The 11,669-nt window shown below is 49.0% G+C and overlaps 1 protein-coding gene across 1 annotated transcript; it reads left to right on the top strand.

The window, feature by feature from the left end:
* Positions 1 to 9,056: 9,056 nt before the first annotated feature.
* Positions 9,057 to 11,453, top strand: LOC136016001 (cystatin-like). The gene is made up of 3 exons (XM_065682651.1): positions 9,057 to 9,300; positions 9,820 to 9,933; positions 11,050 to 11,453. Exons 1-3 carry the CDS (start codon positions 9,067 to 9,069, stop codon positions 11,125 to 11,127), a joined length of 426 nt encoding a protein of 141 aa, XP_065538723.1. The 5' UTR covers positions 9,057 to 9,066; the 3' UTR covers positions 11,128 to 11,453.
* The last annotated feature ends 216 nt before the right edge of the window (positions 11,454 to 11,669 follow it).

The raw sequence follows: 11,669 nt of genomic DNA, 5'->3' as shown, positions 1-11,669 counted from the left end.
GGGATTCTGTGATGACTGTAAACCCTCCAGGGTTCTTGCTTTGTACAGACTCAGCACAGTGGGCCTCCCAGGTAGGTAATGCTGTTCGATGCTGAGGTGGCCATGGCATTCATGTCATGAACGCCTCAAGGCATGCTTAGCTGCTGTCTGCTTTCCTAGTGAAGTGCAGCCATGGTGAATAAGGCCTTTTTGTTGCTGCGTGATTTCCTACTAGGTAAAAATCTGTTCAGCTGAAGTCCTGAGATTTAACAGCCAGTCTCTAAGTGCCTGCTGGAATACTTTGACCTGGCCCAACATGATTCAGAAGAACTGGAAAGAGAATACCAAGTGTCATTGTGGTTAATTAATTCCACACCCAGCTGTCTGACTTCTCTTTATTCTGTCCCCGCTGATTTTGGAGGTCCCCGGCATTTAAAAAGAAGAAGGACTGAATACAGCACGTCAGTGCATTCTCCGAATGAGGCTTCCTGCCCCATCAAGAAGAAGCTGTTCAAACATCTGAGTGGCAATTTAGCTTTTAAAACCAGTGATCTCTCAAGAATATAGGCTCATGCATAATTTGTATTCCCCTTGCTGCTCTCAGTTATTCAGGTAGTTATTTGTATATTGGGTAGCTGTCTGTGTGTGTTTGTAGCGTGTGGTTTTATTAGTTTATTCTTAGTCTAGCAGGTAACATCTTTTGCCTAATAAGTATCTCAGAGTCCTACATGTTGCTGCTGGGCTGGTGCAGTGATGGATCATCACGGCCTTGCTGACCTTTATGGATTTGGTTTCCTCTCAGAGATCTCAAAATAATCTGAATAAATCACAGAATCCCAGACTGGTTTGGATTTGGAATGGACCTTAAAGCTCACCCAATTCCAACCTCCTGCCACAGGCAGGGACACCTTCCACTAGACAAGGTTGCTCCAAGCCCCTGTGTCCAACCTGGCCTTGAACACTGCCAGGGATGGGGCAGCCACAGCTTCTCTGGGCACCCTGTGCCAGAGCCTCAGCACCTGCACAGGGAAGAATTTCTTCCTAATGGCTCATCTCAATCTTCCCTCTGTCAGGTTGAAGCCATTCTCCCTTGTCCTGTCCCTACAGGCCCTTGTCAAAAAGGGAAATGTTAAACTGCATTTGGCTCTGGAGGAATATTTTCAGAGGAAAACTCTGAAATCCAGCCCTGATTTATGATTATTATATTTTAAAAATGAATAAAAAATCAGATTAAAAATGCATTTAGAGTGTATTGGGTTTGAGATATTTCAAAGGTAATCTCCTAGCTTTAGAGTGCACCATTACTCATTTGTCAGCAACGAGCTTGCTATCTCGTTGCTTAGGGACAGCAAAAGCTGTTGTCCCTCTGGCAGGCCCTGGTTTCCATCCCAAGTGCTGTGCAGAGATTACAGCTTGGCAAGCCGGCTTTCCAACCCTGCAGGAACCAGCGCAGGGCTGTGCTAGATGTCTTTATCTCTAGACAAGTGCAGATAACAGGCCCGGAGTGGAGGTATGTAGATAACGTGCAAGGAACTGCAATAAAGGCTGTTTTTCTGGGAAGTGCGGCCAAACCCTGAAACTCTGTGCCCAGAGAATAGCTCTGGGTACAAGTTATGTATTGCCAAAGCTGAGAGCAGGTGACAAAATCTCCCACACTTAAATATACTGTTTTCCAAAAGAGCAAGTGCCCCCCATGTTTCATACCAGGAAAGCAAACTTGGGAACATGGCCCATAGCAGCGCTACCTGTTGATGTATGCCATCACGCTTTCACCTGCCGTTGCTGTTGTCCATGTCTTCATGATCTTGATTCTACAAATCTTACCATTGAATTAAACTGGGGATTTTACCTTTCAGTCCCACTGATACAAAGCTGTCCATGTGACTGTCTAACTGGAAGATGGTCTGACTATTTCAGAGGGTTCTCTGTGCTTGTACAGATGGCAAGAGGCTTTGGGTGGAGGCTAAAGGCCATTTATTTGAAGGATTTTCTGCAAATATGGCCATATACTAATAGCTAGACTTGTAAAAGCAAAGCTTTAATGTTTGAGAAATACATTTTTTTTTAAATGAAAATGTTACCTAATTTATTACTGAATGCTTGTGGAAGACTTAATACCCATAAACGCAGCAGCATGCCAGAGACAATGGAGGGGATCCTGCAGTGGGTCTCCGCACGTTTCCTTGCAAAGCTATGCAAAAGCTCCTTAATCCTGATCTTAATTATTTCAGTGGAAGGCTTTTGCTGAACCAAGAACTGCGGCTGCGTCAAGTCTGTGCACTGAGGTTTGTGAGGAGGCCAAAACAAGCAGCCAGGTTAGAAAGGGAGCCCACCAAGAGCATAACATTGTGGCTGAGCTCTTAAGATTTTAAATGGAAGGACTGATCCATGCAGATACAGGAGCCAGGCACTTGACCCCCAGTAAATTGCAGTGAAATTAAAGCTTCCTTGTCTCTGGTCTGCTGTCATGTTCACAGAAGTCCCAGAGAAGCTGTGCCTGCCCCATCCCTGGCAGTGTTCAAGGCCAGGTTGGACGGGGCTTGGAGCAACCTGCTCTAGTGGAAGGTGTCCCTGCCTGTGGCAGGAGGTTGGAACTGGATGAGCTTTAAGGTCCCTTCAACCCAAACCGTTCTATGACCCTATGATTTGTTTAATTAATAATACTAGATGCAATAATCATCTATATGTATAATAATATATACTGTTCTGTAAGGCCTTTTGATGATCTGGAATGGGCTGGTCCTGTTGCTGAAGATGTATGTGTACAGCAGTATGTGAACAGCAGACTGGGTGAATTTGGAGGGTTTTTTACAGTATCCCTGAGCTCTTAAGGGAAAAATCTTAGTGACCAAATATATTTGTCTGGTACGGGTGACTGCCTAGTTTTGTTTGAAAGCTACCTTGACTTCCTAAGGATTTCTCTCTTGCAATTGTTAAACATAATAAACATCCCTGCCCCTTCCCAATGCCCCAAATCCAATAACAACAATGTAGAAAAGAGCTTAAGTCCTTTCTAATGAGAAGCAGCCAGCAATCATGCTGGCAAGTCAGCCCCTTGAGAACAGACTGTTCTCTGCACTCAGATGTTTCATACACCAGATTTTTGCTTCCCTATCTCTAAAAAAAGCCTTAACCAGGCAGAATTTGCTGCTCTGAGATGCTGAGCAGACAGAAACTGTAACCACTTCAAGATCTAACACAGGAGGCTGTAGGTCTGTGGGGATGTGAATACATCCAGGCTATGCGCCATTGGTTTGCCTTCCCACAAGAAATCAGTGCTATTATTTGACAGCACAACAGTTGTCTCTTCAAAAAGGAAAACCCCCAGACCCAGTTGTGACTGTTGTGTCTGTCTGGCAGTGCCATGCAACCCAAAGCAGTCTGGCATCTGGCTGCCAGCTGGCTTGGCTTTGCTGGGAACATTGCAGAGGAGCTTGCTTCAATCAACACAAACTTGAGGTTCTGGATAGCACTTGAATTATGGGTTCTTGCAAGCATTAGGGATGTGTCGTCTTGCTTCCTACAAAGGGCCTTCATCAAAAGGTGGTGAGGCCCTGGCACAGGGTTCCCAGAGAAGCTGTGGCTGCCCCATCCCTGGCAGTGTTCAAGGCCAGGTTGGACAGGGCTTGGAGCAACCTGCTCTAGTGGAAGGTGTCCCTGCCCACGGCAGTGGGTTGGAACTGGATGAGCTTTAAGGTCCCTTCCAACACATTGTGATTCTATGATTCGAATTGTACCCTAAGATTCTATGATAAATATGTGTATGTATAGTTAAGGGGTGAGAACATGTTTAGCGAACACCTGAATTCATGCTATGTCCTTGGGACTTGGTAATGCCCTTGGACTTAGTGGGGAAGTTACAGCTAAGAGCTGTGGAAAAGGCAGGACAAGAGGGACTTGATTTATAGAGAGGAGGAAGGTGGTGTGGCTTGTGCACTACCTTCTCCTGGGCAGCTTGGAGGAATTCTGCACATACACCATGCTACTGTAGAGGAAACACTTTCCCCTCTGGTCTTCCTCAACCTGTGAAAGCCTGGAGCAGGAGCTCTAGTCTTTGCAGGCTTCTCCACTACCCTTTGCTTCTCTGCAGTATGCAGACTGTGGTCCGCACTTGAAGAAATTCTCCTTTTACTGCCTGGCTTTTCTTCTCTTCCATTAAGCAAACTTCTGTTGAAACATCCGACCATTTCCCTCCAACTTCAGAGCTTGCTGCTGGAAGAGACAGGAATGAACAGTACCCCAGCACAGTGCACAAACATACACTTCATTGTAGGCTTATTTTTAGCCATGTGAAGTCACTGGTATTCTTCAGAAGCTAAACTTAAATACATGCTTTGTGCTTCTGATTGGATTGGAGGCTGAGGGCAGAACTCATTTTCTTGTCAGCTCTGAACCAAACAATTGCTGGGGTATCAAAAAAGCATCTAGTAAGAACTAATGAACACAAACCTTAAGCAGCAAAGCTATTTTGCCTGCAGGCTGAGGCGAACAAATACATAAGAAAAGCAATACAGAAGAGAAGGGAATGGCTGAATTATTCTTAGTAACTACAGGCTAATGCAGCAGTCAAAGGCAACAGATTGCATAAAATCGCTGGTGATAATTTTGAACACATGCTATTGCTGTGACAGCATTTCTATTTCTCAGAGTGAAAAAGGTTGCTTGGTTTTATTTTGCTAACATCCCAAGTGCGCCAGTACTTCACTTAAATCAGCAGTCACTATCAATACTGTAGCTTCACTGCTCCAAATGTACAATCTGACCATAACTGATTGCTTGCAGTTATCTGAAATGCAGCTTTCCTGATAGCAATTACTTGATTTACTGCTTGGTAAACTAATAATGCCTTCCCTTGTGGGCACAAAGGCAGATTAACATCAGTAATTACTAGAGCAGATGTTTGTATGTGAATACCCATTCTTAGAGGCAAATTATGTTCTGCATTGGTATAAGGGAAAGGGACTCAGTGCTGTCATCCCACAAGTGATGTGAGCAGTGGGACTCAGCAGAGACCCGGGTAGCTCCCCCCACCTCCTCTCACAAGAATCGCTCTCTGCAGGGTGATAATCGTTGACCTTATTGAGATCAGTCCTCAGGGTTGTTTGGCATTTAATTCCTAGAAGTGACTGCCAATGACTGAACAGGGCTCAGTGCCACTTGCACTTGCTTCCTGTTGGGTTTTGTTTTTTGCTTTCTGTTCCCAGGAAATCTAGGGCTGTGCTTTCAAGAGAGCTCAACACCTAGACTGAGGGCCTGTGTTTCCAAAGAGCTCTGCTCCCACTGAATTGCCTGAAAGGGACACTCAGCACTAAGTGCTAAGCTTAAAGTAGACAGTCATTAACTCCTTCCAGGCTACCGTGAAGAGCAAAGGAAGCATGGTTGTGTCTCAGAGGGACTGGAGGCAGGGTCTTTATTAATCCAGTTGTGCTGCCAGGACTGAAATATGTTCAGAGGAGCCCTTTGGTGCTTTTGAAGTCTCTGCTGGCACATTATGTTTCTCAGCTGAAGAATCATGGAATCCCAGACTGGTTTGGGTTGGAAGGGACCTTAAAGCTCATCCAGTTCCAACCCCCTGCCACAGGCAGGGACACCTTCCACTAGACCAGGTTGCTCCAAGCCCCTGTGTCCAACCTGGCCTTGAGCACTGCCAGGGTTGGGGCAGCCACAGCTTCTCTGGGCACCCTGTGCCAGGGCCTCAGCACCCTCACAGGGAAGAATTTCTTCCTAATCTCTCATCTCAGTCTGCCCTCTGTCAGGTTAGAGCCATTCCCCCTTGTCGTGTCCCTAAAGGCACCTGTCAAAAGCCCCTTTCCTATTGTCTTTCAGTCTATCCAGAAAAGCCACCGCTGTCTGCTTGTGGCAAGTGTGTGAACATGCAGAAGAGTGGTCCTGGTTCCCCAGGGACTTTCAAATCAGCTGCCTAGATTTCAGGTGTCCCCCCACTTCGGAAGCTGAGAGTAATATAGGGCCCTGATTTTCCTTATGCAGACAAGTCCTGGCATTTCCTCTCCTGAAACGAAATGCTTCTGCATGCCAGGAGTGGACAGAGAGGGTCATGAGAAGCTGCATGTCCCTACTTCTCCCACTGTTACTGAATATAAGCTCGTATGGGGTGAGTTTGTTTCCATAAGCAGAGGGCACTCTTCAACAGCACTGAGATGGCTTTGCCTTTGGTATTGAATCACTCTGAGCCCTATCTCATAAACTGCTGACTCTCTTGCTCAAGAGGCTTTCAGCTTTTGAAAGCTCCTTTTACGCAACACCTCCCTTCTATCACCTTGTGCTAGTTACACAGCACAGTGGGAGGAGAAGGGGGAAGCATGCCAGCACCCCACCCTTCCCTGCTATAGATTCACTTAGGGGGATGCAAAGCGCTGACCCCAGCATGGATTTGGCCTGCAGAGAAATTGAAACCAGATGTTTAGCATCCAGTCATGCTTTTCCCATTGTCCCTGCCTCTATCCCCGTAATTACTGTCTCTTGGGGGTCATTTAGAGTTCAGCTCTGTGGAGAAACTGGTGTTCTTGATTAAAGGACTATCTGCTTTTCCAAACATCCTTGTCTAACTGTACTTTGAATGACATGTCACAGTATTCCAGAGCTTTTCTGTTAGCTACCAAGTAGAAACACCTATAATTGTTCCTTTTGGATGTTAAAAGAGAGATGAGGGGTGTCAACAGCAAGGGCAAGGAACAGCAGTTACCTGAAGAAAGAAGTATGCCTGATAACAGGAAAAGCTCAGAAGTCCTGAGTGAAACCGGAACATAGACAAAAAGGAAGATGAAAATGTTGCAGATCCAGCATACTTCTTTGCTTGGGTTGACTGGTCCCTGGGGAGGAAACTCTAAGTGGGATCATCAGTGACCACTTGTAGGCATAACCATGAGATCACCAGGACTACCAAGAGCTGACTTCTTGCCTGCCCGTGTAAGTGTAAGCCCCACTGGACACTTTAACACCAATGAAGTGACCCAAGGAGAGCTAAGACTCTGCTTGCTTGTTTGCCCACAAGGTCAAAGCTCCCTGAATCCCAAAGGCACTGGTTTTCCCTCTCACGGTGCTTCCCTTGTGTCCTCACGGGAGGCACAGCTCCCTGCCAGCGCCGTGTGGAGCTAGGGAGCATCCCCAGCAGCTGGGAGCTGGGCACTGCTCGATGGAGGCCTGAGCTGGCAGGGACACCACAGGGTGGTGAGAAGAGACCTGGCAGATGCTTTAGAGGTGCAGTGGCTGATTTAGGCCAGAGCCAGCTGTTCGTGTTGGCACTGAGAGTGTCAAAGACAGCCTTTGCCTCTAAAGGCACTAGGCGAACTCTAACCTTGAGTTTTAAACTGATCCCATCTGGATCCAAAGCCAAGTAGGGAAAAGAGAAATGGAGACAGGCTCCTGCAGCCACCAGCAGCTCTGGCTCATGTCCCAGTCCCCTCTCTGGTACTTTTGGTGGTGCTTATTACTTTCCTCTAGCTGTAAAAACTACCCCAACACCGTGTCATTGCTGAATTAAGTCAGACGGCTTGTTGACAATCCCGCAGGGATTTTTCCAGTGATAAGTCTGATGCTGGATATTCTAGCATGCAGGCATCCTTTCCAGTGGGCACACAAGCCCTTGCCTTTTCATCATAAGGCATGCTGCTGATATTCAGGCACAAAATGTCTCCCTTTCTTATGCTGACAACTCCACAAGGCCTTAAATCTTCCTGGAGCTATCTCCCTCATGCTATATTAGGTCCTGTCTTTCCAAACTTAGCATTCCTGACAGGATGTTGGAGATGGGCTTGTGGTTACGAGAGGAGACTGGAAGTTAAGCAATCTGTCCGGGAAGCCCCCCCTGCTGCAGATGCCCCTCTGTTGTTCAGTGGAGCCATTAGCGTAGATGAGGTAACGAGGATGCTGTGGAGGCAGAGATGGGAAATGACACATGGTGTTTTGTGCTGGGAGCCACATTTGTAGCTTAAAATGCTCTGTGGTTTCTGTTTTCCCTCTGCTGTAGAGGGAAATAAGTGCTGGAATAACCCATGAGGAGGCAGAGCCTGGAAAATGTCTCCAACTTCCTGTATCCGTGTGGAAAACAACCTCCTCCTTCTGAACCCCTGTGGAGGGCTGTGGGCAGCATAGTGCCAGTGCAATGTCCTCCTGTCCCCTCCCCAATGGACAGGGTACACGGGTGTTTTTCCACAAGCAAGACAGCTCTAGAGCACAGGCCTTGCCCCAGTAGGGAGAGATTTATGGGGTTGCTGAAACCCTTTCTCCTTCTCATTGCTTTCCTTTCTAAAGAGAAAGCCCAGCCCAACAGCCAACAAGAGGGACATGGAGACCTTGGAGTGAGTCCACAGGAAGCCAAGGGGATGCTGTGAGGGCTGCAGCAGCTCTGCTCTGCAAACAGGCTGGGAGAGCTGGGCTGGGTCAGCCTGGGGAAGAGAAGGCTCCTTAAGGGGAGACCTTAGAGCAGCTCCAGTGCCTCAGGGGGCTACAGGAAACCTGGAGAGGGGCTTTTGACAAGGCCCTGTAGGGACAGGACAAGGGGGAATGGCTTTAACCTGACAGAGGGGAGATTGAGATGAGACATTAGGAAGAAATTCTTCCCTGTGAGGGTGCTGAGGCGCTGGCTCAGGGTGCCCAGAGAAGCTGTGGCTGCCCCATCCCTGGCAGTGCTCAAGGCCAGGTTGGACACAGGGGCTTGGAGCAACCTGCTCTAGTGGAAGGTGTCCCTGCCCGTGGCAGTGGGGTTGGAACTGGCTGAGCTCTAAGGTCCCTTCCAACAAGAAATGGCCTGGGATCCTATGACAGGAGAGAACAGATACAGGAGAGGGGTGTCGGAGGGGAGCTCCTGCTCGGGCACCCTGCCTGGCTGCAGAGCACGTCCCGGGGCACCCCGGCCCCCTCAGGAGGCAGCCGGGCAGCAGACACCGGCACTGGCAGCCCGCCCGCTGGCCCGGGGCCCGAGCCCGGCTCTGCCCGCCCCTGCCTTGCCGGCGGGCGGGGCGTCCGTGCGGGCGGGCCGGGGCCGTGTTCTGGGCCCGGGCCGCGGCCCGCCCCGCCCCGCCGGCTTTAAAGCGGCGCCGGGCGCAGCGGGGCGTCACTTGCGCAGCCATGGCCGGGGCTCGGGTGTGCGCTTCTCTCTTGGCTGTGGCGCTGGTGCTCGCCGGCTCCGTGCGCGGCGCCGAGGAGCGGCCGCGGCTGGTGGGGGCCCCGCAGGACATCGCCAACGCTGACAACGATGAGGGCCTGCAGCGGGCCCTGCAGTTCGCCATGACGGAGTACAACAGGGCCAGCAACGACATGTACTCCAGCCGGGTGGTGCGGGTCATCAGCGCCAAGAGGCAGGTGGGTGCCGGGACGGCTTGTGAGCGGCGGCGGCAGGGTGGGCGCTGGGCCGGGGGCAGCGGGGCATCGGCCATAGCAGCCTCTGGGGAGCGGCTGGAAGGGAGGCCTGCGTTCGCTGGAGCAGTGAGCAGGCCTCCAGCCTGAGGTGGTTGAAGCTGGGCTTTTCTCCTGCAGAAGGTGAGCAGAAGCCTTCTTTTATAGCTTGTGTCTTGTTGAGCCGCTCCTGAATGCTGCTGTGTGTCACTTGTGCCGTGGGTGGGTGAATACAGGACTCGGTTTACCGGCTGTGGAAGCCGCGCTGTGCCACTTGTTTACTTGGGTTTTGTTCCTGTTTCTGCGAGGATGCCAAGTGCCTCCGCTGTGGAAGCTGCCGTGCACAATTCCCTCTGTGCGTTTTGGAGTCTGGTTTCCATCATGTAACCAGCAAACCGTGTGCCTTTCTGCTAGGCTCCTCTCCTCAGAGAGCCCTTCTGCCTGTGCTGCAAATAAAGCTGCTTCTGTCTGCTTGTCCTGCTGCAGATTGTGTCTGGAATCAAGTACATAATGGAGGTGGAGATTGGCCGGACAACTTGCCCAAAGCCAGCCACTGATCTCCAGAGCTGTGCTCTCCATGATGCACCACACATGGCTAAGGTAAGCTCCAGAGCTGGCCCCTGGGTTTCCAGCTCCTTCCTTCCAGCTGGCTTAGTACAGAGGGGTATGGGCAGTGTCCCTTGTCTGCCCAGCCAAGATCAGACACCTTCATGCCTTTACGCTGACCAAGAGTCTGCCCTTGCAGAACTTGTCTTGCCAGCTGACACGGACAGGGAAGGCAGGGCCTTTTAGCCTGTTTCGTAAGTGGGGATCTTGAGCTGTGCTGCATGTGTGTGCCTCAGTACTCTTAAAACGTGCTCATAGTCTAGGTCACAAAGATGTGTGGAAGAAGCTCTGCCAAACCTACAGGTCTCCTGCCTCTCTGGCTGGTGTCTTGTGTCCCCGTGCTATTCTTAGCTGCTCTTATCCCATGGTGGTGTAAACATGCATGGCTTGGCACCCCTTCCTGGGGGAGGGCTGACATTGTGGATAGTGCTTTTGGCCAAGTACTGATGACAAGAGGCAGATTACCCCTCTTTGTGCCCAGCAAGCTGTTACATGGGAGTCTTGTCTGAAGGCAATGCTCTTTAAGAAGTACTTTAGCTTTTCAGGTGAGAGCACCAAGTATGTGCTGCCTTGACCTGGGCCGAGTCTAGTTCCTCTGTAACACGTCATTACTTCTGTTAATCACAGCAACAGGCTTAGCTTCTTTGTGTAAATGCCCTTTCTGCCTGCATACAGAAGTGTAACTGCACACAAGTGATCTGTTAAGTACTTGGTGGTACACACAAGCTTCTAGCTGACAGCTGGAATGATTTGACACTGGCGCATACAGATTAGCTGTGCAGGTTGTGATTACCTGTGCCTGAAGGTTTATGGTTGAGTATTAGCCGTGTTGAAAGCTGGGTGAATGGGTAAAGGAGGCAGCCTGAGCTTCAGAAGTGCTGACTTTTCAGCTCTCTGTTGGTGTTTATTTGAGAGAAATGATTCATCCGAGTAGGCTCTAACAGGAGTGGTATTCTGGAATGCTTGTCAGGAAAATGTGTATCTAGAGAGCTATGTAAATAGCATACATTCTGGATCACGTGGGGTGGTAAATTGCTGTAACAGCTTAAAACAGTGTTACCTACCATTGCTGTAATCTTTTAACTGCTTTTTTTTCCTTTCTCTCCTTAGCGTACCACTTGCAACTTCGTAGTGTACACTGTTCCTTGGCTAAACCAAATTAAACTATTGGACAGCAGCTGCCAATAAACCTGTCTTGTTCCAGCAGAGACCAGCAACCAGTTGCTCAGACTTAAAGGAAACAAAGTAAAGGCAATAACACAAATTGAGATGGGCTTTATCAATGCCTGTTAACACAGCTACTTACGTATGCTTGTGCTTTGCAAGTTAAACTAGGTAACTCTCCTTTACAGCGCAGTAAGATCTCAACTCTTTGTGATTACATTTTAGAGGAGCTGTTTTGGTCTTTATCCAGCTTTCCTAATGAAGTAACTCCAACATGAGAATTCTGATTAAAAAAGCCCCTTGGTATCCCTGTTAGAGTGACTACTGTAAAAATAAAAAATAATTCGTAATTGCTGTGATGCGTGGTTTTTGTTTGGTCAGTGACTGCAGGTGTCTGCTTGATGTGGTGTTGCATCAGTAACCCTGCTGATCCTGGAAATGCTGGTGTCCAGCTGATCGGGTGCCCTCACTTGTCGTTTTTTAAACAACTCCCTTCATACTTGGCATGCTTATTTCCCATTTTTCAGTCTATTACAATACTGGGCAGTGGTGAAGGGGCTCTATTA

This window comes from Lathamus discolor, chromosome 5, assembly GCF_037157495.1.
Source record: "Lathamus discolor isolate bLatDis1 chromosome 5, bLatDis1.hap1, whole genome shotgun sequence".
Classification (NCBI taxonomy): domain Eukaryota; kingdom Metazoa; phylum Chordata; class Aves; order Psittaciformes; family Psittacidae; genus Lathamus; species Lathamus discolor.
Note: the sequence above shows the minus strand (reverse complement) of the source record. Positions and strands in the feature narration are given on the sequence as shown.

What these genes read in the sequence shown, in the direction of transcription:
- LOC136016001 (XM_065682651.1), top strand. Translation starts at nt 9,067, where the DNA reads ATGGCCGGGGCTCGGGTGTGCGCTTCTCTCTTGGCTGTGGCGCTGGTG. An exon ending in TCATCAGCGCCAAGAGGCAG is followed by an intron (nt 9,301 to 9,819) that starts GTGGGTGCCGGG and finishes GTCCTGCTGCAG; the next exon opens with ATTGTGTCTGGAATCAAGTA. An exon ending in ATGCACCACACATGGCTAAG is followed by an intron (nt 9,934 to 11,049) that starts GTAAGCTCCAGA and finishes TTCTCTCCTTAG; the next exon opens with CGTACCACTTGCAACTTCGT.